At 51.0% G+C, this 26,378-nt stretch overlaps 1 protein-coding gene across 3 annotated transcripts in view; it reads right to left on the bottom strand.

Moving 5' to 3' along the window:
• CAMTA1 (calmodulin binding transcription activator 1) overlaps positions 1-26,378 on the bottom strand; it is a 181,723-nt gene that overhangs the window by 105,353 nt on the left and 49,992 nt on the right. For all 3 annotated transcript variants that reach the window (XM_065649842.1, XM_065649843.1, XM_065649844.1), the window contains 2 exons: positions 20,843-20,910; positions 6,173-6,308 (listed from right to left, as the gene is read on the bottom strand). In XM_065649842.1, coding sequence (XP_065505914.1) covers positions 6,173-6,308; positions 20,843-20,910 — 204 coding nt within the window. The remainder of the gene's footprint in view (positions 1-6,172; positions 6,309-20,842; positions 20,911-26,378) is intronic.

The following is a 26,378-nucleotide window of genomic DNA, read 5'->3' as shown; positions in this document are numbered from 1 at the left end:
GCAGGGGCAAAGCTGTGCTGACAGCGGCACGTCCACCGGCGAGAGCCGCGGGAGCACGGGCTGGGGCAGAGCCACAGGCCTTTGTGCAACCAACTCCCGGCGCTTAAGCGTAAAAATATTGCCTCGGTCTTATTTTATTCAAAATTCGTCTATGGCAACGGGCACATAAAAACTGCAGGCAAAGTGTAACCACCAATAGAAACACCCACGCGGTATTATGGAATATACTTAGGTCAGACAGAAGGCATAATCTTCAAAAACATATTTACAGTGCTCTACAATGTTGCAGTCCTCAGTAGCATGGGGCCTTTTGACAGAAAAATACGACATGTTTGTTGCAGTGAGTGACGGCAGCAGCTGGAAGTGGCACGGAAGGGCTGATGTGCGGCGGGGTGGGTCGGGGACAGCGGGTCGGGGACAGCGGGTCAGGGACAGCGGGTCAGGGACAGCAGGTCGGGGACAGCGGGTCGGGGACAGCGGGTCGGGGACAGCAGGTCAGGGACAGCGGGTCGGGGACAGCGGGTCAGGGACAGCGGGTCGGGGACAGCGGGTCGGGGACAGCAGGTCGGGGACAGCGGGTCGGGGACAGCGGGTCAGGGACAGCAGGTCGGGGACAGCGGGTCAGGGACAGCGGGTCGGGGACAGCGGGTCAGGGACAGCGGGTCGGGGACAGCGGGTCGGGGACAGCGGGTCGGGGACAGCGGGTCGGGGACAGCGGGTCGGGGACAGCAGGTCGGGGACAGCGGGTCGGGGACAGCGGGTCAGGGACAGCGGGTCGGGGACAGCAGGTCAGGGACAGCGGGTCAGGGACAGCGGGTCGGGGACAGCAGGTCGGGGACAGCGGGTCGGGGACAGCAGGTCGGGGACAGCGGGTCGGGGACAGCGGGTCGGGGACAGCGGGTCAGGGACAGCGGGTCAGGGACAGCGGGTCGGGGACAGCGGGTCAGGGACAGCGGGTCAGGGACAGCGGGTCGGGGACAGCAGGTCAGGGACAGCGGGTCGGGGACAGCGGGTCGGGGACAGCGGGTCAGGGACAGCGGGTCGGGGACAGCGGGTCGGGGACGCCAGGCCGAGGCTGGGGACGCGCGTCCTGGCGCAGCCCTGCCCGCCACCACGGCACCCGGGACGTGCCAGCGCCAGCCTGCAGACCCTGCATCTGGAGAGCAGAGTCAGCTTAATTTGTTAATTAATTTGGAAACGAGGATCTTTAACTTTGTGAAAGCCAGGTATCTTATAAAAGTTCAGGATTATTTTACCTTATTTTGAGAACTCCAAGTATCAAACCGAGCACAGATTTGCAAAGCTTCGCAATTACAGGTGGACATCAAGTCTTCCCTGGTCCTAACCTGCAGAACTTTTGCGTCATTGCCAGGTGCGGGGTATTTATTATTTGCAAACCCTTCTGAAAGCGGTACTCCGAATTCCGGTGTGAGCAGCGGAGATGGGAGCCCTGGGACGCGCTGCCCGGCACAGGCCCCGCGGATGCGGCTCCGCTCCCTCCCACGCGACACCCGGCTTTGCAACAGGAACCCAGGAAATTAAAAAGTTTAATGCATCTCTGATGCACACAAAACTAGCAGCAATACAGCAAATGAGGTTTGTTTTGCTTTCCAACCCACCATGACACCAATAAGTAAATACAAACACATTAAGAGCCAGCGCAGGGCTGGGAGGCCCCTGGTTTGCAGGGAAGCCCCGATCTCCATCACACGAGGCGGTGACAGGATCACAGGCCCCCCTGCACCCACGGCCATCCCCACACAAAACGAAACCTCAGAATCCTGTGCGGGGATGTCACCCCGCGCTGAGCCCCCGAACCCGCGGGGGCTGCGCGACCAGCGCCCGCAGCTGCGGGCCCTGGGCCGCGTTTACACATGCACAGAAAGGCAACCGTGCGGTCAAAAAAGTAAACGCAAACCACTGTCTCTGGTCCAAACAGCATTTTGTTTCACTGTAAACCATCTCATCTGAGTTGCGAACACTGGGAAAGAACTGGGACAAAAAACCTCCGCTCCCACCTCCAGTCCCCAGCACATTAAACCGAGACCACAGATCCTGCAATGCAATCTCCATATATTTTATTCTCAAAATATTTCATTTCTGGCCACCAATCTTTAGATCTCCTATTGGATTTTGTTTTCCTAAATGGATTTTCCCACAGAGCTGGCAGAAAGTGTATTTAATTTTGAATTTCTCTAAACTGAAACAGTCAATATAAACGTCAATGTGTATTTGCGCTGTACAGCATTGCGGTGACGCCTCACGTTTTGGAGGGGGTACAGGAGTGCCCGTTACCTTGCTTTGTGTCTGCCACGTGTTCTAACATTTTATTTAATAAGGATGGCTAAATAATATCAAGGTGTGTGTGTATATATATTAATTTTGTTTGTTTGTTTTGTTTTAGGGAGTCAGAAAGAAGCGCGATGTCTACCCTGCTTGGCAGGCAAATCAAGAGGAAGCTGGAGAAATGGGGGCCAGTGTTGGCTGATGTTGGTCACCCCGTTTCCTCAGACCCATCCGCACACCCACCCCCTCAGAGGAGAATCCAAACTCACGTCACCGGTTCCTCCTCTTTTCCCCCACAGTAAGAGGTGCAGTTGCAGCATCAATTACTCAAAAAATTTCCATTTATCTAGACGCTAATGTCATTAGTCCACAGAGATCCTTTTGGAATAATTTACATTGAAACTGCCTTTACATGGTAAATGAAAAATGTTCAGACTTTAGAGAATGGGATTTGAATTACAATCCTACCACACGTGGCTCAGCTTTATTCACACTACTTATTAAACGGGGAAAAAAAGGTGATGCAGCCAATTCGAAAGCCGCTCCCTGGGCTGCTCCTGCAAACCTGCTGCCTTGCGCTGACTCGGGCAGAACCTGCCCGCGGGCACCTGCCCATCACCCAAAACGGGTCTGACCCCCTGTGCTCAGAAGAATCCCTCCCATTGTTTCTGGTGTGCAGGCTCCTCACCCCGCACTGCAACGCAAATGCTGAACCTCCCCCACCATTTATTGTTCACCGAAATTCAACAAAAACGTGCTCAAACAGAGCTGCAATCCCAAAAGCTCTCGCTCTGAGCTTTGATTCATAACGTTTATGCAAAACCCTCAGTTGTTGCCACGAAGCAGATTGTTTTCAAAAAAGAAAGTTCAATCTGTTAAATTCCAAAAGTTGTCTTTTGCTAAAAGCAGATGAGGAAGGGTCAGGATCCCTTACTCCACTGAAACTCCACAAAACTAACGGTGGAAGGAATCAAATAAAAGGGGAAAAAGCCTGAGAAAGCAATTTAATCCTTTTATTCCACCTTTTCTCCCTTAATCATACCAAAACAAAACCAAAACCATTTTCCATTCTGGTTCATATCCAAAACGATGTGTGAACTAATTAAGTGTAAAAACAGTTGCTTGGCATTATATCCTTTAAAGTAAATGTAATGTTTGCTCTTCCTACCCCACAGCTCTCCTCCGTTTCTGCTTTTGCTGTAATTCAGTCCATTCCCAATCTGTCACTGGAAAGGCTATTTGCAAAATCAGGAGTAGGAAACAGACTCTTTATTTCTTTGTAAATTTATTTTCATTTCTTTCAGTCTCTTCCAGTGTCTCCATCTGGAAGCCTCCCAGTAACCCAACTTGATAGATGAAGTGACGATCCGTAAGTGAAACACCTTCATCACACACCACAAAATAAGCTAAGACAATTAAAGGATTAGAGATGTTACAGGTCTGCTGAAGAACAAAAGCTCCTCAACACATATAGGGCGTTAGGAAAAGATGCCAAAACCCACAACCATTTGCTGTGAATTTATGTTACTGCAAGCGAATACATTAGGATCCCGGTATAGAAGAGGAGTTATTGATATGTATGTTCCCTTCAGAAGCGACTCTCAGGAGACCCATTCCGGATTTAATGATAATCCATATTCCCCTTTGGAATCGTAAACCAGTCTCTGGTTTCCAGACACGCGAACCGCTCGGACGCTGTCACAGCCCCACGATCTGATGCCGTGCCCAGCACCACGACCACGACCACGACCGTGCCCACCGCGGCCGCCGCAGTGCCGAGCTCAGGTTCACCGCATCGTCAGACCCAAACGCTACAGAAACCTTCTGCAAAGTTTTGAGGGTGATGTCCCAGGGTTTATGCAGTAATTGAATAACCTAAAATTTCCACTGGTGTCCTCTTGAACTAATCTGTAATAGTGTTAAGGGACTGCTATGATAATAATTAAATATAAGTCCTGACACAAAATTGATACTCTGCATCTCCACAAGGGAGCTTCTCTCTTAATAAGACTTAGAGTTTACCTTTTTTTTTTCTTGTTAAGGAATTCATAAAGATTATCATATTGTACTGAGCCAACATACACCTATATATGAGAGAACAAGGTATTTTACATCTATGAGCTCTGACGCATTCATCTTGTTCTCTGACCTCTCCAAGGAGACAGAGGGATGGTTCGGTGAGAGGCCGTAAGTACCTTCTGGAGATAAAATGTCAGGTACCAAAGGGCTCTTTGGCGGGAGACAGACTGAGGAATGAATGGCCAAACCCCGGCAAATCCAAATCACAAAGCAAGTACTTCGACACTTATTTTCTAAAGTGGCAAACGCAATCAGCCACAGGAAGAAACCCTGAAAGCTGTGCATTATCCAGCTCCTGATACATCCCATTTCAGGTTTGTTACTTTCCAGAGGACACAGTTCAATAAACCAGGAATTATTGGGTTCAGTGCAGGGCAGCTGTTTGTGTTTAATGCGATCGCCGTGCACCGCCACGCAGTCGAGCGCTCGAGGGGCTGATGGCTCCGTCTTTGAAAAAACACGTCAAAGTATTTATTGAATCATTGTCACCACCACTTTCATACAGGTAAGTTTTCCAGTGCCCATTCTGGTATTCTGCATCGTTAAAGTTCACAGAAGTTAATTAAATCATGCTTTGCAAATCTAAAACAAAAACAGTGCACAATTTCTATTATGCTGACTTTTTTTTTTGGGCTTGTCATAATAAAACATTGTTATTGGATGTAAAAATTATGGAACAAAGTTATGCCTCCCTGGTGTAATATAATGCAATCCACTGAATACTGTTTTAAACCCCAAACCTCATTAGAGCAGACAGAGCGCGGGGATGACGAACGGCCCGACACGCTGCGGCACTGGGGAGCGCGGGGTCCCCTCGCCCGGCTCCGGGAGGGAGCCCCACACTAAATATCCACCCTCGTGGCTCCGCTGTTCATTTGCCAAAATTACAGTATTTATTGATGACACAGCTAAATGCTACAACTGCTCATTTTAACACCCTTTTACCATTTTGGCCCCAAGTTCAGTATCACACACGGGGAATACAACCCTGTTGTCTTAGGGACTATGTAGGCAAAGCTCTGCAGTTGGGCTTCTACCAACAGAAAATGTAATTCCCATTTAATAAAATATTAAAATAAAAAGTTAAATGTACATCTCACCCACATCTGTGCAGACCTTTAACATCAGAAGTGATCCGTGCAATCAAACTGTTCTTTCCTCACACAAAGTTGTGTCAAACAACAACCTATTTTAGAACAAATAGGCTTATTCCAGAAATGCTGTGTCAGATTAAATCACCCATGTGAAATTCTCCGAATGGCTCAACACCATCAGTAGAGCAATGGTCTCCTTCAAAACACACCTTGAAGCAGAGTCTGGTCATAGTCTGAATTCAACAGCAACTCCACCTCTGCACACTGTGAGACCAACACGAGCACATGGAAAATCATGGTAATTGCTTCCAAAAACTAGCTGGAGTTTTGTGAGAATCAAATCATGAACATACAAAGCTGACAGGTGAAAAAAGTGCTTGGCAACCCACCTCGAGCTGTGTGGCCGCCCTTGTGAGTACCTGTCCCAAAAAGCCCGTATTCCACCAAAAGACGCTCAGTGTGAAGACACTTCAGTGTCTCTATTCAGCCTCATGGCAACGCGAGCAGCAACACAATCAGACGGTGAAGCCATATTCAAATTTTGCTCCAAGAGCTAATGAAGAATGTGTCTATTTTTGGGGAGCGAGAGGGTAAAAGCTGGAATCCAGTGACTACAAGTATTTTCTGAAGGTGTGGACAACTGCCCGTTGAACACATTCCGGGGGCTGCGTGTCCCAGCCCAGCGCTCCCCAAACCCACCCTCCTGCTCCTACCTCCACTCCTTGCACCTTCAGCTTCATGTGATCCTCCCTGGTGGTTTTCCCATCTTTCCTTTTTTTCCAGCAATATCCATCTTTCCTGTATTTCACCTTCTTCCTGTTGTACAGGATCATAGAACCATTCTGCGGTCTGAAAAGAAGAAATAGTTTTGGATTACACAAAGAAAAACCACCCTAAGAGAGTTTATGAAGCAATGTACTATAGACCAGTAAAAGTCTCTACAGAAAAGCAATATTCTGTCTTTGGCACAAAACAAATTTTTACCTTTGTTGCTGTTACCTGGATTAACTGATGTTTTGCAATCTGCAAAATTTTACTTGAGAATCTTGTACGTAATAAGGCAAGTGTGCCAGTGATAGGTTTAAAAAAAAAAAAAAAGGAAATCATCATAAACCAGTCAGTGTTTTCACAGGACATATCATGATTACGCTCAGCTACATGCTGAAAATCAGGAGAGAAATGTTAAAGAAAAAAAGGACTGTTATTTTATTATAGACAATCTCTTTTTAACGCATCAGCAGGATTAGATAACAACCAGCTCTAACACAGGACCAGAATATGGATGTTGGTTTAAAAAGGCAATAAAAAAGCAAAAAGGAACGGAAGAAAGAAAGCATTAGCTTATACATTGCTTTTACCGTCCCTGCTTAGATCCGTGTTAGACATGGAATAACTTTCTCTCTTTGGAGCACTTGCTTGACTTCAAAGACACACAAACCCGTTTTCCGTTTAGAAAGCGTGTTGATGCTTCAGAACGTCAATAAAGGCGCGTCGACACCGGCCCAACAGACAGGAGCCGACGTCTTCTGGGCCTACGGCAACATTTCACAGAAATGCTTTGCCATCTGCTCAGCCCGTACACTGAAGGGGCATTTCTGCTGTGACACTAAAAGCTAAACCGCCCGCGAGTGCGGATCCAGCCGATCCCGCCGGGCACCGTCACCGGTCTGGGACACCAGAGCAGACACAGGAACAACGGCATGAGCAATACGCAACTCGCACAGGAAAGTGCTGGCTGGAGCCTTTGGACGAAGTAAAGCACCTGAACTCGTATAAACAAAGGAAATGAATGGACAGAAGCCCTTCAGGAGACAGCGAGCAGGAGGGACCCCCGCCCGGCCCCACCTCCCGTCGCTCCTTGGCTGTCAGGGCCTCAGTGGCTCTGGGGAGCAGAGCGAAACCTGGAATTGCTGAAAAACCCACCGAATATTTGCAAGGGCAGGTGACGCAAGGAAGCTCTTTAAATAAATAAGCCAAATTAAGCGGTTTGTGCTGATGCAACGTTGGCTTGTGATTCCAGAGCCAGGCCAACGGTGCGAACGCCAGCGCATCCTCCTGCCCTCCCGCTCCCGGGCTTCCAGCACAAGGACAAGCTCCTGCGGCTGCCGCTTCTCATTCTTCTCTAACAAAATACCCCACTTGAAGACACCCGCCTTCATCCGTGTTTATCGCATAATAATAGGGCAGTAACATTGATGTAAAAGCTGTTAATTATAGAGTAACTCATCCCAATGCTCCATTAAGTGCATAAAGGCACCTTATTACTGAGGAAAACAAGCTCTTGATGGTTTCCTACCACCATCGGCCAGCTGAAATTACCCAGCTACACCAAAACAACACCCTTCCTCTGTCAGAACAAACAGCACCAGCAGCCACGGGACTCGTTGCCGAACCCCCGTCCTTTCCCCTGCTCTGCCCCCCGCATGCATCTCTGGGTACGTGCAAAGCGACGCCCGGCCCGGCCTACACGCCGTGTTCGCGCTCCAGAAAAAAAGCAGCAAACCAAAGGGACTGGGAACAGCGGAACGGAGCATCCCAGAAGGTGACCCCCCAGCAGCAGCGACAAGCGCTTTGCTGGTGTGCAGTAAATCACCATATGTGGGCTGGGAACACCGACCACAAATCTTTGCCGCCGCCACCGCTGCTGCTCCCCATCCTCCAATCCACAGAACGCCCCAATTCCCCGCCAGGCCGGGGTGCCGGGCCCGTCCTGGCCGCCAGCAGCCGGCACGGCGCTGGCCCGACATGGCACAGGCCGCGGCTCTTGGCAGAGACGCTGCAGTTGTTTCTGGCCCCACGGTGTGGAGCTTGCTTACAGACCCAAATAGCGGGCAGCACATTACAGCTCTGAATTTCCTCCCTTTTATGAGCCTGTGGCATTTAAAAGCTGCCTGATCTCTATTTGGGTTTCTTGCTTGCGGCCTGGGGGAAGGAGGGAAAGGACGGAAGAGTAACCGCTGAGCAGAAAGCCTTTTGTCTTCAGTATTGATGAGATGTGAGATGCTTCCCTCCCTCTCTGTGTTATTTACCACCGCGGCTCTCACATAAATTGCCACAGCAGCATAAGAGCTACTTCTGCCCAAATTGTTCCTGCTACAGCTGGGAAGGAGACGCCACGCTCCGCTTCAGTGCCCGCTGGGGCTGCTGAGGGTGCTCAGCTCCAGCTCTGGGCTGGGCCAGGCCGCCAGATCAGCCGGAGTTTCCCTCAGTAACACGGGCAGAGGCGGTAACGGAGCGCTGGGACCAGCAGGGAACAGCAGGGATTTCCAGGGAAGATTCTGCAGAAACATCATTTTGGATTTGGTGCCCAGTTCAGCAACACACGCCTCCCTCTGGCTCCGCGTCCCGTTCTGAGGGGGTTTTGCTTATTGTGTGTAAAGTCCTTTACTTGGATAATAAGAATCTAAACCAGCTCATCTTATCATGAACATGAACCAGATACAAACCGGGAGTAAAAAGAAAACAAGTTAAGATCAGGATATTTTGGTGATGCTGGTGAACTGGTGCTTTGCATCTGCATCTGCATTGTGCTCATAAATTAAAGTCCCTTTGGCCTAAACGACCAATATGTTCCCCTAATCACGTTACCGCAATATTAATAAGGCTGCTCAATGCAACTAGTTCCCTCTAAATTGTCACATCAAGATTTGGAAAATGTCAGACACATCATTTAGTGAAAACTCTGTTTTACTGCCTGGGGAGCTCGAGTTGCTGGAAGGGAATTGTAAACACTGCAAAGCCAAAAGCGACTCTTTTCCCAGGACAACGGAATAAGATCAGCCAGAACCCTTCCTTGAGAAAGTCCATGGCTCTAAAATGGATTTTTTATTTTATCATCTTATATTTATTTCAATTCCCTGCCAAGGCGGGTAGTTAAAGCAGCTCAGTTCCTACAATAAAAGCACACGTTACACGCTGTGAGAAAGCTCCTCGCAAGAACTCAACACGGTGCGTCTGCTGAGGAGCCCGTGACGCGTCCTCACCTACAGCCGAGGCCGTTGCCGTGTCAGCCGGAGCAACGCCGGAGCTCGTTTGGAAACTCACCCCATCTTTGAACTGCGCAGAAATGAAATGAAGACTTCGGAAGAAGTCTTCTTATCCATGTAGGAAGAGATATAAATCACAAGAAAACATACATATACTGGATTTTTTGTTTCTAGAATTAAATGTCATCTGCATTTAAGATGAAAGTGGATTTATTCTGTATCTACAGTATCTAAAAAGTCTAAAATAACAGACTGCAATTTTATCCAGAGTTGCAGTTAATGCAATGGCTAATCCCATCAAGGGGACATTAACTGGTGTCTAGATGCTCCTTTTCATAGCAGCAGTAGGCCATAAAACTTAATCCTTGCTTCCTCTTTCCAGCATGTAGCCTCCGTGTTAATCAATAAAAGTAATGCTATTCATTAAGTATGAGAGTAATTACCTACAGCTCCAACAAACAGGACTGAACACGTGTGTGCCAGGACAAAGCTGGCTTTTGTACCGTATGACAGGACTGTCCGGGGGCCGCCAAATAAAGCTGTTTGTAAGATCAGAATAAGTGCTGAAGACAGAAATATAAGCCGCAAAACCCTGTAAAAGTGCTGGGCACGTTTTTTGTGTGTGCTGGGGTGCCTGATGACAAATCTTACTGCGAAACCAGGTCCTTGGGGCTATTCAAGGAGCGATCACGATGCCAGTGCTGCAAAAATGCATCCTCCAGACACTTGTGTTTGCAGAGATGGAACCAAGCAAGATCTGGGGCTCTGCTGACTTGGACAGGACCCAAGTCTGTCCTAAACCCTCTTCCCAGCAGCGAGGGCTGTAACACAGCAGCCTCGGCCCCCGTATCACGGCTCCCACCGGCACCGCTTCTCCCGAGACAAAACCTGGGTTTATCGAGGCGCTGGGAGAGCCGGCACGGTTTTGCTCTCTCTACTTGTTCCTGACACAACCAGAAAACAGGGAACAGCGATAACAGCACTAATAATAGTAATACAACTAATAACAGGATTTGACTTCTCAGTAAACATTTACTCTGCTGTCATTTATGCTCAATGGCACCGCGTTTTGCTGCCAAAGAGTGAACTCCACGAAAGATTCATCCAGCATCTTTCCATATCATGGTTACTCAGCCTGATTAATTCAACCATTAACAAGTCTCTTGTTTTTAGAGACAATTAAAAAAAAAAAATAGAGGAAGAAAAGCCTTTCGGCAGAGATGACGGCTTCCCCCATCACTGTTCAGGTTCCCGGGCTGGCCGCAAGCGGCACCGTGGTGACCCCAGCACCGCGGTTCCCTCCCGGCGGCTCCACCGGCACAACAGCCCCCAGAACCGCGGCCAACACGGGAACCGCGGCTGCGCCCCAGCACCCCTGAGCACCGCGGCCATTCGTGTGCTGGTGGCCCGAGCTCTGCCCCGGATTTGAAAGAGAAATTAGAAACAATCTTTATGAACTCCTCCGTATGCCGAGCAATTGAAACCTCCTCGTAACTGTATCGGACCAAAGTTAGAATATTAAAATTGTCATCAAGTGAAATGCACATGAAATGCTAAAAAGTCTTTTGGCAAATTATTTCTTGATATAATGGCATGCTATAGACCTAAATCTTAGTAGAAGGCACGTAAAGAGACAGTTAAATCAACTTTGTTCATTTAAATATAATTCTAACCGAACTGGCATTCATCTCTCTATTGCTCAAGGATCTTTATCAATTTCTTTAGCCCTCATTTATTTGTCTCCCTTACTCCCACATGCCGTTTGATTTATTGGGAATTAGTTCTTACAACTCATGAAAGCTTTAAACTGTTTTCAGATGGATCCTCCCAGTATCTGTTGGTATACGAGGGGAGCCCCGTTCGACCTGTCCCCAAACCCGCCGTGTGCCACCAGCTGCTCTGTGGTATCGACCACTCGCGCCACGGAAACGGGTCGTTTTGGCGAGGACCTGGGGCTCCAATTAACTTTTAAAAACCCTCTTTTGAGGTGGCCTTGTTCTGCAGGCGCTATTTCAGTTATCGCTCTACCAACAGCAGATGTCGGTGACACACATGGGAAAACGCTGCTGCATTTGCCAGCCAGGACCACCAGGTCTTTGCAGGGCTGAGGCTCAGGACTGAGCCTAGCCTAAAGCTGAGCCTAGCCCAAAGCTGAGCCCAGTCTCCCGCAGCCGGGGCAATGCCCGCTGCCCTGGGCCGGGACAGCGAGCGTTCCCGCTGCTCCAGCCGTGCGGGAAGTGGCTTCACGGGCACATCTGGGGTGACCCGGGCACACGGGCTCCCTTTGACCATCACCAACCGCATGCTGCAACCTGTGCCAAACGCCTCCTGCCTTCCAAACTGACCCTGAGAACATCAGCTATTTATTTATATCAATTTAGCCCTATCAATTAATGATGACAAGGCAATTAACTAGAATGCCAGACGGTAAAAAATAACCACATAATGCCTTCTTTAGAGGAAATCTATTATGTAATCCCAATCGGTCTTCATTAACATAAAGTATTCCAGTAAAAGGTAGTAATCTAGTTATGGTCTGTGAAATATGAAGATCCGCAAAGTAATTTTTCAGAATTAAGGGTAAATTATTATTAGCAAATGGAAAGGAAACATTTTTGCATTTTTCCTGCAAACCTCTGGAAAAATCAGAAGAGTGCCACACCGTACCGTACCGGGACGGAGCGGATTGTGCGGTGTTGCCAAAGAGGCGCCAAACCAGCTGTGATCGCCACGAGGAGACGCAGCCGCTGCCGAGCGGCTCCAGCCCCCGGGTCGGGGTCTGGATCCAACCAGAGCAACACGGCGTCGACCTCCGTCCCCGTCCGCCGCGCTGTGCAGAGCTCCGGCTGCCAGCACCAGGAAAACGAATCTCAGACTGCTAACCACAGCGGGCCTCGAATGCCCCCATCAGCGCTTTTGGGGCTGAAAGTGCTCAAATCAGCTTTCCACAAATTTATTCAAGTGATGGCTTAACACAGCGCTCGCCCTGGCCAACGCTTGCCCTGGCGTGGGGACCCGGCCCCGACGGCTGCTGTGCAGAAAAACGACACCTTATCCACTCCTATATTTAATGTGACGCACTTCAGAATTAATACATTGAGTATTTTAATGATACTAATCTCATCTATCAATTTTATATATTAAAGATACAATTTTTAGAATAATTAGATTAAAAGCTTACAGGAATCCACAAAACAAGCGGTTTCACAAGGAAACACACATTTTCCAATTTTAAGCCTTATTCACCTTCAAACATATTCATAAACTAGTGGATGATAAGAGAGAATTAAACCCAAATATAGAAAATCCTGCAAAGTACACAAACAAATATAAAGGCAGTCAACCACCTCTCCAAAACACGCCAAAGCTCTTAAGCACTTTCAACTTAAAATTTTTAATGAGGCAGCTTAAAAAAACCCCCAAACTCTCAAATTCCGATAGGAATGTGTTTACAACACAAACTCAATTATTGTCTTATTCTGATGCTTATCTTTTCTTATAACCTCTCAGCTCATCCTACTTCTGAATTTAATTACCTTGCAGTATTTTTAGTTGAGATTAAATTCCACATTTCCAGATTAATTTAGCCTGAACTAACACGTGAGAACAGAAACCCCTCTTTCTGTGCTGCCCCAGTTTGAGACCCTCTCGGTTGGCACAAATGGCTCTTTGCCACCTCAGGCCGCGCTCTGGCCGCTCCCTCCCCTTCCCCGCTGCCGGAGGAAGCGCAGACAAAACCGAACGGCTCAACACCGCGTTTGTAAAATCCGCCGGTTTTCAATGTTTCTGGGAGCCGAGCGGAGCTGTCAGACCCGCCACCCGTCCCGAGACAGCCAGAAGACGGAACAAGTACAGGTGTCATTAGTTGCATTAAAATTTTGTAAGTTAAACAGTGAGAGGGAACAGCCTTACCTATCTTCATTTAGTTCATCACTGACATTTCTAAAATAAGTACAGCGCAGCACCTGGGCCGCATCCACGCGCTGGCAGGGGTGGGATCAGGGGAGGGACCCCGGGGACCCACCGGCCCTGCTCCCCAAACGCCTCCTGCTCCCCGGCACCTTCGCTCGGGAAAACAGGACAGTGCTGGTCCCCATTAACAGACGTGTCCCCTGCAAACCGTACCAAACAATGCCAGAAGAATAGTGTCATTTTACGTTCTGTCAGTAAATTACAGGAAACGAAAAGGCATGGTGGAGATTTCGTGAGGGTGTGAGATTCAAGGTACATTTTTAATTAAAACAAAAAGACCAAAGCTGCGATGCAGTGTCATAAAGCAGATAATTTTACAGCTGGATGATCTCCCTCTGATGTACTTGAAAACCATTTTTAAGTGACATAAAGTTTAACATACCGGTACATCTGCCTACCCACCAGATTCTACATGGAATTTAAAATTTAATTATATTAAAGTATTGTTACAGCACGCGTAGCAAGAATGCCAACCAAGTGTAACTCCAGGAGAATCTTTGCCAGATTTTTGTAAATCTCTGTTTCCCAGGCCTAGTAAGAAAAAAAGATAAAAGCCTGCTGCTCATGACCTACACACACTGCTCTCCAGCACCAAAAGCAAAAATAATCAGCTCTGTAGTCAGCTCCTCCCTCCTGATAAGCACGTTTGGTTCCACAAATCCGTTTGCATCCTTCTGACCTGCACAGCGGGTCCCCGCGATGCCCGGCTGCTCTCCACACCCACGGGGCACAGAAATCCCCCTCCCGACCCCACGCTTCTAGCACACACTTGCTAACACACCAGTGCACGGTCTAAATTACGCTGTATTTGCCACAAATATTACACGGTGTCCATCTGGAAAGCAAAGCGTCCAGGCTGCGGACACAGCGCGGCCCGTGCCACCGCACCGGCTGTCCCGCTGGCTGCGGTGCCGGCTCCAGCCCGGCGCGCCAGGGCCACATCTCTGCCAATGAATCATCCTGATAAATAGTTTATTTTTAATCAGCTGGTATTTGCAGGCCATTAAGATGCAACAAGCAGTCTCAGGCATTCTCTCTGTATGTTGTTTTTGACGCAGAGGATATATTGGAAAAAATGAGATAATATCATTAAAGGTTAATTATGAGCATCTTAAAGGTTATTTTTGCATACCTCACCTCCTGGACAAAAGATGCTTCTTTATTACCATACCAGAATATAAATTAAGTTGCAAACCCTTTAAAATGCGACAAAGACTTTAATTTTGTTGTTGTTTAAAACAGTATGAACAAATACCAGATTTCCTGGCCCTTCTGCAGCATTTAAACTGGCTGGGAGCCGCAAATCCATGGCACTGCCGGGTGCTCTGGTGGGTCTGGCTCCAGCCATCAGGAGCCCCGACCCAAAATATCTCCTCACACGTTGACACCTTTTGTCTGCTCTACCCGGACAAAGGCGCCTCCTCTGCTCTTTGAACCTGGTGGGCACGGGGGGTCTCACTTGTACGGAGCAGCCTCCGAAACCCTGAGCATCCTCATGCCCCGTGACGTTTCATCTACAAATAGTCAGAGCCTGTCCAAATTTTGAAAGTCAGCTCTGTCCAAAAACAAACGCCCAGTATTTTCCTTGGCCATATCTATTGATGGGAAAAGCTTACCAGGCCTTCCTGAAGGAAGACAGCAGTTTGCTGAATAATTGAATTGCTTTATTATCAGATAATTGCTTTTCCTGACGATTCCAAGTGTTCTAGGGCTCCCTGCCTCTCCAAGGGTGATGCTGCAGGACTCTCCCTACCCTGTGAGAAGAGGAGCAGGAGTGTTTGCACCCCTGCAAGGTGGGGACGGGAGGTGTCTGTGTGCACGGACCCGCAATGGAGCCGGCGTCTCAAACCACACGGACCAGTGATGGAGCCGGCATCCCTGATACCACATGGACCAGCAATGGAGCCAGCATCCCTGAACCTGCACCCAGCCAATGCCTGGCAAAGCGGGTCACATTAAAACAAAGGAGTTGAGCTGTTATAGGAATTAATTATTGGTGTCTCAACACCCCTGGACCACAGCGACTAAAAATCTATATGAGTCAATGCCTCTTAAAACCATCTCTGTACTGTTTATCCTCTTCAGGGAAAAAAAGAGTAGGAAATACTGAGAGCAGCGAGAAGAGAGTGTTGAGAGTCATGAAATCTTTAAAGTGTAAAGAGAGATGTGCCACATTTAGCAGGGATTATGTCAAGCAGCATCCCAAGGCAGAAAGAGCTGACAGCACACACATTGCCTTTGATGAAGGAAAAATAGGTCATACGGGACCCCAAACATATAAACAGAGTTTCCAGCAGCACGAGCAGAAAACCCCAGATTTCCACACTGTGCGTGGGTGAGGCTGATGGTCCTGGATGCTCTGGAGGGTACGAGCTATGGGAGCCGCCGCGCAAGGCAATGACCTAACACCGTAAATTAATTCCAAAGCACAATTGTTTTCAATCTTCATTTAAATCCAACCTTAGTTAATCTCACTTTAATGACATAGGAAATGGAAATTCCCTTAATAAAATAAGTTATGAATATTTATCACCCTATTTTTACCTGAAAATTGAATAATTCAATTAATTTTACTATTAATTATTTAACACAAAATTAATACACTGCGAGATTCTAACTTATCTTTAAGGAGCCCTCCATAAAGATATCCATGACAACATGTGTTCCTTAGGCCGGACAGGGGTCAAGTGGGGCACGGGACGGGGACCCAGCCCAGCCGCGGCAGCACCGCACAGGGCCTGGCTCACCGCACAGAGCCGGGCTCACCGCACACCCTGGGCTCACCGCACACCCTGGGCTCACCGCACAGGGCCCGGCTCACCGCACACCCTGGGCTCACCGCACACCCTGGGCTCACCGCACAGAGCCCGGCTCACCGCACACCCTGGGCTCACCGCACAGAGCCGGGCTCACCGCACAGGGCCCGGCTCACTGCACAGAGCCGGGCTCACCACACACCCTGGGCTCACCGCACACCCTGGGCTCACCGCACAGAGCCCGGCTCACTGCACAGAGCCGGGCTCACCGCACACCCTGGGCTCACCGCACAGAGCCGGGCTCACCGCACAGAGCCCGGCTCACCGCACACCCTGGGCTCACCGCACAGAGCCGGGCTCACCGCACAGAGCCCGGCTCACCGCACAGAGCCCAGCTCACCGCACAGAGCCGGGCTCACCGCACACCCTGGGCTCACCGCACAGGGCCCGGCTCACCGCACACCCTGGGCTCACCGCACAGAGCCGGGCTCACCGCACACCCTGGGCTCACCGCACAGAGCCCGGCTCACCGCACACCCTGGGCTCACCGCACAGAGCCGGGCTCACCGCACAGGGCCGGGCTCACCGCACAGAGCCGGGCTCACCGCACACCCTGGGCTCACCGCACAGAGCCCGGCTCACCGCACACCCTGGGCTCACCGCACAGGGCCCGGCTCACCGCACAGAGCCGGGCTCACCGCACACCCTGGGCTCACCGCACACCCTGGGCTCACCGCACAGAGCCCGGCTCACCACACACCCTGGGTTCACCGCACAGAGCCGGGCTCACCGCACACCCTGGGCTCACCGCACAGAGCCCGGCTCACCGCACACCCTGGGCTCACCGCACACCCTGGGCTCACCGCACAGAGCCCGGCTCACCACACACCCTGGGTTCACCGCACAGAGCCGGGCTCACCGCACACCCTGGGCTCACCGCACAGAGCCCGGCTCACCACACACCCTGGGTTCACCGCACAGAGCCGGGCTCACCGCACAGGGCCGGGCTCACCGCACAGAGCCCGGCTCACCGCACACCCTGGGCTCACCGCACAGAGCCGGGCTCACCACACACCCTGGGCTCACCGCACAGAGCCGGGCTCACCACACACCCTGGGCTCACCGCACAGAGCCCGGCTCACCGCACAGAGCCCGGCTCACCGCACAGAGCCGGGCTCACCGCACAGGGCCGGGCTCACCGCACACCCTGGGCTCACCGCACAGGGCCGGGCTCACCGCGCACCCTGGGCTCACCGGGTACACTCTGCTCCAGCCCAGGCACGAGCCCACATTTAACATTAATTGAATTTCTCAGGAAATTCCAAAACTCCAGGGCCAGGAAAAAAAAAAAAAGCTAAAAAAGTAGCAGAGGAAGACAACGATAGTTGTGAGTGGATTTTCAATCATGAAAAGTGATTTCTAACCAGCCTGACGTGACCTGCACGTCCCGTTTTAGCAGCCGGCACCAGCACGGGCACGGTGAGCGCACGGCAGAGCAGCCCCTTCCGTGACACCAGGTGTGACGAAAGCAAACGGGGTCACCCATGTTCTCTGCTCCCCAAGCAAACCGGGTTAGCCCGTGTTCTCTGCCTCTCGCTGCCCGGGTCCGGCCCTAGGCCTGGAGCTGGGCCCAGCCAAGGCCTGGCTCAGCGGGACGGGCCCCGCGCTGCCCCGACCTGCGCAGCTGGGGCCGCTCCTGCCGCCGGGACCCGTCCCCACAGCCCCGGGTTTAACGGGGATCTACCAGTGGGACTCGCCGCCCCCACCACGAGCCACACTTGTTTTCCTTCAGCCAGGAGAGGGGAATCAAAATGCTAAAAATAACCCAGGAGGTAGCAGAAGTAACACCGAATTACCCCAAATGGATACTGACGGTGTTATGCAAATCGCTATTGATTTGTAGGAGCAGGCTGCCGCCCAACTGCTTTTAGTTGCAGAAATATTAATCACTGCCAAGTCTGACTGCCTAAAAACAGCATTTGGGCTCTTTCTGGGCTGAAAAACCTGTGTCTGGGAATTTCCCCAGCCGTTTCACGTATTAGTACGAGTGACGGCTTATCACGGTGTCAGCTCTCCAAAACGTTTCCCGAGAAACATTCACTTTCTGGGCTTTGGAGGAAGGAAACAAGAGCTCGGTACCTGCTGCACGCCTGCCCAGAAGCCTCTGGTCTTGCTGCACACGGAGCAGAAATGGAAATGCAATGCAGTACGGGGCACAGACATGTCCGAATTTCCCTGCTGGAAAACTGACCTCGAGCTTCAGGCACGGCCAAGTCTTTCTGGTTGCCTGAGCCTCACTCCTGAAACGCAGCTGAAGCTACATCGCATCGCTCAACTGTATTTTCAAAATACTCTAAAATCGACAATTACATAAGGCACTTGGAAGCAGATAAGCAAAGTATCTTCATCTAGTGGAAGGCTTTTGGACTAAGAAAGTTGGCTTTGTCATTGAAATTCCAATGTAAATAACAATTAAGTTCTACTTGATATACAAATGTCAAGTAATTTTTCGTTGTTGTCATGATTTGCATCTGAGCTCAGAAATGTCGGAGCCTCCAGCCTTGCTGCACGAGCAGAATGCCCTGGGCCCGAACACCCACTGTGGATTATCTGGCATGTTGTCAAGGAACCAAACACCATTTCAAGGAAACATCAAGGTTGACGCCTTCTGAGGTGTACTTGTTAATTTGTGTTGATAAACTGGAGCACTCAAAAGACTGTTGTAATAATATTCTGGTCTATTTAGATCAGCATATTTTATCAACTAGAGTCATTCAACACAAACTTTCAGAGAAAAGCCATTTCAGACCCTGTGAACGCTCTCCCGCAGCTCCTCTGGCACCACCACGATGGCACCACCACGATGGCACCACCACGATGGCACCACCAGAGCATCGGTTCCTCCTCTGCCCGCGACCGAAGCCACCTCAGGGTCCCATCGCCACTGTCAGCGGGGCAAGTCACCTTTGTTAATTTGCTGAGATGAAATTAGCAGCACCCACAGCAGCAAACAAAGAACTGGAGTGTTCCAGTTCAGCGTCAGATCGATGTCATTAATTCTGCAATACTGAGAGGCCTAATTGCATGAACCCAGCATTTAACTCTTCCAATTAATTTTTATATCAAAAAAAAAAAAAGAAAAACTAACTCAACAATTTCGGAAAGTCCTTGAACAGCTGTCACAACTTTCCTTCTCCTTGGACACTATTTATTTCAAATGTAAACACACAGGAGGAAGGTACAGTAATATTAATCAGGAAATTATTTTAATGCATTGCTTTTTGCAAATCAAACTCTTAAAATCATAAGACACTGCTACAAACCATCTATAATCTCACACCTTTAATGATGCCATGTATACCCAGACTAGCTCATATGTTTTCTGCCCACTTAATAGGCTTCCCTGGCAAAGGTTCTGCAAGAAATTATTTTGCATTAATTCTGAAATGGGGATTCCCAGGTCAGAAAAAAGCGTTCTCTATCATTCCCGTGTTACCTGCTGTCCTGCAGCCGAGGGGGTGACACCGTGTTCGTGGGGTCACCAAGGAGGGACCTCGGCAGCCGCGGGCGGGACGGCTGCGCCCCAGGGCCCGTGGGCCGCACCGCAGCGCCCGGGGAAAGCGGACGGGGGGTGTGAAAATCCTAAGATGCCACAGCTCTTTTCTCCTGCGTTTCCTGGAGAACAGGTGCCCCGTGCCCCGTGCCCCGACCGCTCCCGCACCGCCCGCCCCAGCTCGGCCTCTCCTCGGCTGGCAGCTGCGGAACGCCCGGGGAATTAATGTATGCTGTTCGTTAGGTTCAATACTGGGTCCCTGCGTCTCACTGTAATCTCTGCCCCTGCTAATTACAGCGGAGGCAATGCCAAACCCAGCGCCGGGCTGCGCGGGGCTGCCCCAGCACCGGCTCTGCAGCGGGTGGCGGTGGGGTGACTGACAAAGGCTCTTCCCCGCTTGGTCCCGGCAGTAAACCTGCCCTTCCGATAGGAAAGAGGCAGATTGAGAAAAAGAAAAAAAGACAAAAAACCTGCAACATTAGAACACAAGAGTCGTTTTTGTGTTAGTCAGACATCCAGAAACTCTGCGAGCCCGAACGAGGCAGAAACGTCAGGAAAACATCCGCAAACCGCCCTGTGGGGTCCCAGGGGAGCGGAGGAGTTAAACGTTTATGGCAGCGCAAAGAAGACATGACATTTACTGAATAATAAACTGCAAACATGTCTGTTAATGCAGCTTTTTGGGATCTCCTCACCATCAAACACTTAACCCCAGCAAGAAAACCAGCAAAAGGCAAACAATCCCCGTGGCTGCACGTTAACCGGGCAGAGCACAGGGGAGGGCTTTGCGCCTTTTTATTTATTTGAAGTTGGAGGCTGCAGGGAGCTCTGTCAAGATAAACAGCCTGCAACCTCGCTCACAGGCTTCCCAGCTCAGCTGAAAGGTTACAATTAAATCCTGAACAATCGGGTTAAAACTTTAACCTGTCAAGACTGCAGCTGTTCCATTTTTAATCAATCTGATTTCATTCAATAAAATGCTCATTAAGTCAATTAATGAGAGCTTGGTGTCACAAGGCATCAAGCGTGACTGGGAGTTTTCACTGGTGGCCAAGGCATTGATTAGCGAGTCATCAGCGAGAACGAGTCAATGTGCTGAAGCAGGAGCAACATTACCTTGTTTTAGGGGAAGTTGTTAGCCATTCTTCGTGCTTTTCAAACGTTATTAAATAAGCTGCAATTTCCTGAAAGAGAAACGCAGAAAGAAAGAGAAGTTATTTGCATGGCTGTGTTGGAAACTGCAAAGTTTTAAAACCGAGACAAGGAGCTGCCAGCCCCGGGTTAGGTCTGCAGCTTAAATCAGGTTTTGCCTGAAAGAGCACCCTCGGTCAGTGTTCAGATTCACACCACCAAAGCCAGACTTTAACAACGTAATGAACAGATGCAACTAGGAAAGGCATTAACATTTCCCAGCACAGGCAGTTTGCTGGAAACTGGTGGCCGCGGCATCGCCGAGAGCCTGGCGCTACGTCAGGAGGCAAAGGGCAGGGTGCGCCAAGACCGACATGGGAAGCTAAATTAAATATTTATAAATAGAACAGCATCACTGCAGAGAGAATTACTGAGTTATTAATCGTTGCCATAAAAAGCCAGCGGGTGACATAAACATAAGTCATCGCTCCCGCCTGCAGGAATGATACGGGCGATTACTTCCAGATCAGAACTGATTTGTTCACAGGAAATTATGGGTGCCGCCGAGATAATTGATGACGGCACTGGCGCGTACAGGGACACGCAGCGGCCGCCCGGCCCCTCTGTCGGTGCAGACCTGGGCGGCCGCGCCGGGGACACCGCGGCGACCCCCGGAGAGGCAGCGAGGGGACGGCACAGCCGGGGACGCCCCCACGCTGTCCCCACACCCGCAACGTCCCGACGCCCAGGTGGCCACGGACCCTTGGGCTGCAGCCCGCAGGCCGCTGGAAACACGCTTTTCACCCCCCACAGACAGACTCAGAAATAAGTGGGTTTTTGATGGTTCTCTCCCAAAAACCGCCTCCCAGCTGGGTCCAGTTTCCCTTCTCGAGACCCGCAGCAGCCAGTCTATGAGGAAGGGTCACGGAAGCTGCTCTGAGTGCTCAACTGCCTCAAATTAGCCCCAAACCCCACGAGCAGCTGAACGTCCAGAGCTGCTGCAGCAGAAGCGTATGCACCATCGCGAAGCTGCTGTGCACGCAAGAAATGGGTCTTTCGAGCAGGAAATGATTTTTTTTTTTTAAAGATAGTTCTATGTAAGGGTTGTAGTTGTATAGTACCAAAGCTAAAAAAATCCACAACACTCTCCAACCAGCTGGCCCAAGCATCTGCTAGAGCCACAAAATACAATTATATTACTCCCAAACGAGACGTAAAAATATCTTGTTTCCAATACTCTTGGTTTTAAGACTCATACTTAATGTCCTCTGGGTATTGCAACAGTGCCAGATCTCCGTGTTATGTACTTTATTAGAGTTGTGTGAATGTCATATTAATGACTCCTAACCAACATGTTTACACTGCAAATAAATTCTCCCAGAATCCACCGCCGTAGCCCTCGCTTCCCAACCCCGACTCCGCATTTTAAAGGATTACCGGAGCAGCAGTGACACGGAGCTCTGAAAGCACCTCTCTTTCATTCCTGGCTACTTGCCGTGTGAAATTCCGTACACAACAACCCGGTGCAGCTCTCCAGCGGGACGCCGGTTGCTGGCACAGCACCTACACTCGCGACCTTCCCCGAGAACGCACCAAACCTTGTCCTTCCACAGGAGCCGCAGCTGAATCAGCGGCAAGCGCTACAACAGTGACGCTGCAGGGGCAGGAGGGTCTGGCCCGCATTTCCTGCCCATCGCAGGAGCCACCGGTGCAGCGTTAACCCACAGCTGAGACACGGGGTGCGGGTTGTAGGCGCCAACCGCTGATTTCATGTACATATATACATAAAAAACATATACACTCTGCAATGAAAATTCTTCAAAAAATATGAAACAAGATCTCTGCCTTTTTTTTTTTTCCTAAGGCAAGTACAGTATTGCCACCAAATATGCTGCGATTTGCAGAATTTTATTCCCAACCCATCCCACGTTACGTCCTCAACTCACTGCGTGACGGATCTGCATCCTCTGCACCGACAGCGAGAGGAGCCGCGGGGGTCCCCGCGCCGGACCCCGCGAGGCTGTTCACAGGAGCAAACCCTGCGAGGCAGAGGTGGATCCAGCTGATTCACCCTTAGGATCCTGCAAAAACAGGCAGGCTTGGAGGGGTCCAGATTAGCGTGGGATTTTGCCTATTCCTACACAAAATCAAGTTGCCGTAAGGAGAATATAGCAATTTCTAGGTTTCATGGCTGGATAAATGTCCTGCTACAGCACAGAAACCCGAGTATTTCAGGCAAAGGAGCGTGAGCCTCACTCCAGGCTTGGTCACTTTGTTCCTTCCCGCCGGCCCATCCCTGCACGCTCGGAACCTGCATCCCAAACCGTCACCGACGGAGCAGCCGCGGCACCACGTGCTCGTCTGGAGGCAGGAGGTTTGTTTCCACGCTGCCGGCCTGGGCCCGCTCAGCAAATCTGGGCAAAGAATCGACACCACAGACACGCAAGCGACCCTGGAACGGGCCACGCGGTACCGACGTGTCCGGGCAGCTCCTGCCCCGCCGCGGGCAGCTCCAACCTGGGTCTCCAGACAACTCAACACACGTAATCCAATTCTTCTAACAGGATAAAAGAAGGATCTGCATCAACTAGCATAGGAGCTCCCCCAGGCTTTCTGCTTAATGATATATTACAGCCTGATTTCCCTCCTCCAGAGGAAATACCTTGGATAACAAGGAAAATCTAGCTCACAGCAGCGCTATAAATTAACACGTAAAGAGACAGCGAATCCTCCACGCTGCCTTCCGCGCCCCGAGCACTCAAAATTACAAGGGCTGGTATACGCAAAGGCTGCAGGCGGGACGCGGAGCCCGAGCGGCTCCGGTGCCGGCAGAGCCACCGTGGCCGCACAGCCCGCACCGGGCAGGGGACACACGAGCAGAAACACATTCGCAGTTCGACACTTTTGTGAATTCTGTTGCCACAGAAGCACCAAGACTCTGGGAGAATAACCTCTCGCCAGCCACCCCCGAGCGGGGCAGAGCGCCCGGCAGGTGCTGCGGTGCCGCTCGGCGACGCTCGCGGTGGAACACCCGCGGTGGAACACTCGCGCACACGGCCAGGCCACAGAGCCTGCAGTGAAAGGCACGTCCTGGGCACGGGCTGAACCCTGAACCGCCGGTTTTGCAGGGAACCGGCTGCAGCGTGTGCAGCGACAGAGCCGCTGACGAACAGCCGCTGCTCATCAGCTGCTCAGGCCGTGCACCCCTGGTCACACCAGCACTGCTTCCTTCTGAAAAAGGGGGAAGAAATAGATTTATCACTAGGAGACACAAAGTCATTAAATAATTAAAAACAAAACTATAGGCACAATAAAAGCCCTCTGATAAAAACCCCCTGCATTTTAATGTGCGTTAATTCCCCTAATGATTCACTCTGTGTGTCTTACAGGGTCAAATCAATGTCTTCACCAAAAAATTCAATTACATCCCATTCATCGTATCTTTGGAGCGAGGCTATTGTTTGCTTTTGTCTCCTATCAAACCCTTTTTCCATTGCTTCTTGCCTGAGATTACAAACAAAAGGCAGCGTGGCACTAGCAAGGTCAAACCACAGCTCTGTCCCTGGCTTTGCTGGGTAATTATAAAGCGAGCAAAGGAAATAAAAGGAGGCGCGTGCTCGCCGTGCACGACCAACTCATCGCGGCCCCCGAGGCACCGGTCAGGGCGGGTGGCACCGGGTCCCCAAGGCCACCCAGGAGCATCTCTGGGCGAGGGCAGCAGCGCCCTTGTCCGGGCCGTCCCGTCCCAGCCCAGCGATCAGACTGCGGGAGCGCGGCCCCGAGCGGCCGGAACGCCGCGGCCCCGAGCGGCCAGAACGCCGCGGCGCGCTGATCCTGCTGCCGACCCGGCTCCGCTCAGGGCGCCGCTCGGCATGGGGGAGCCTGCGGGACAGAGCCCCCTCTGCACAGCTTGTCAGACACTGGTGAGGAAAAATTGCTTAATTTGATCAGCTAACGCAAGCACTCTGCAAAGTAATTAGATAATTTAACATTAAAATCACACAAGTTATGTTTTATCCTAAACTTGGTCACATAATTCAGTGATTCAATTTAGACTTTGTTGCTCAGGCTGAAAACATTTTATACAAATGAACATTTATTTTTCTTTGCATTCCCCCATTTGTTAAGATTATTAGTTCAAATGCATCGAAGAGCCATCAGCTGTGGAGCCTATTTAGCCACATCAGACAGGACGCACAGATGACGGCCACCGAAGCCTTTCCTCCCACACGCTTTTAAACCAAAACATTTTATTTCCTTTTGCAGGTAAAGGTTTGTGGTTTTTTCAGTCTTGAAGTGTTACCTATTGGCAACTTTCCAAAGCAAAAAAGTTGGTCTGCACGCTCTGAAGCTGAGCAGGGAAGAAACCCAAACCCTCCTGCGGTTTTACTGACAACTGCCCGAGTGGCAGACACAGGCTGGGGCCGATGGGACCGGGGGTCCCAGGGAAGCATTTTGCCGAGATGCCAGAGCAGCTTGTCAGGCTGGACTCGCGTGGCTTTGGTTTTCCAAAGCACGCCATGAATTTTCTGCCAAAAACCCGCCCGGCCCCATGGCAGCAGTTTGGCGGGACTCGCCCTGACTGTCCCAGAAACGCAGCGGGGAGAAGCGGGGACGCGCAGTGTCACCTTGTTCGATGTCTGACACAAGGTACCTGGAAGCGCTGCCTCTGCCATCGCAATGCAATTAAAGACAAAAATAAATTAAAACTTCATTTAAAATGTATTTTTCTAATTGAGTAAGGGTACACCAACTAACGTTCTATCTAATTAGCTGGAAGCCCGGTTTTATTATCAATATCTGCAGCTCACTAATTGCATCATTTACAGTCAGCGCCGCGCTGAGGGGCTCCCTGCCCGGGGAGGGGAGGTGGTACCGGGGGCTGCCGTGCACCGAACCTCCGCTGCTGGGAGCCGACACCCCTGCATCCCCGCACCCGTGTCCCCACATCACCGCGTCCCTGCACCTGTGTCCCCGCACCGCCGTGTCCCCTGCACCGCCATGTCCCCGCATCCGCGTCCCTGCACCGCCATGTCCCCTGCACCGCCGTGTCCCCGCATCCGCGTCCCTGCACTGCCATGTCCCCTGCACCGCCGTGTCCCCGCATCCGCGTCCCTGCACCGCCATGTCCCCTGCACCGCCGTGTCCCCGCATCCGCGTCCCTGCACTGCCATGTCCCCTGCACCGCCGTGTCCCCGCATCCGCGTCCCTGCACCGCCATGTCCCCTGCACCGCCGTGTCCCCGCATCCGCGTCCCTGCACCGCCGTGTCCCCTGCACCCGCGTCCCTGCACCGCCGTGTCCCCTGCACCACCGTGTCCCCCGCACCCGCGTCCCTGCCGCGGCTCCCGCCAAGCATCCCGCAGCCGGGGCGATGCCCTCACCCTGGGGACACCCTTCTGCACCAGCTGCCTGGTGGCATCTGTGCGAGGACACTCTGCTTCGCCCTGTGCTCCCCACCGCCGCTCCCCCAGCAAACAGCTGGTTTCTAAATGCCCATTTTCTGGCAGACACAAAAACAC

The sequence above is a fragment of the Caloenas nicobarica genome, chromosome 22 (assembly GCF_036013445.1).
Source record: "Caloenas nicobarica isolate bCalNic1 chromosome 22, bCalNic1.hap1, whole genome shotgun sequence".
Classification (NCBI taxonomy): Eukaryota; Metazoa; Chordata; class Aves; order Columbiformes; family Columbidae; genus Caloenas; species Caloenas nicobarica.
The sequence above is the reverse complement of the archived record's forward strand: the minus strand, read 5'-3'. Positions and strand labels throughout refer to the sequence as shown.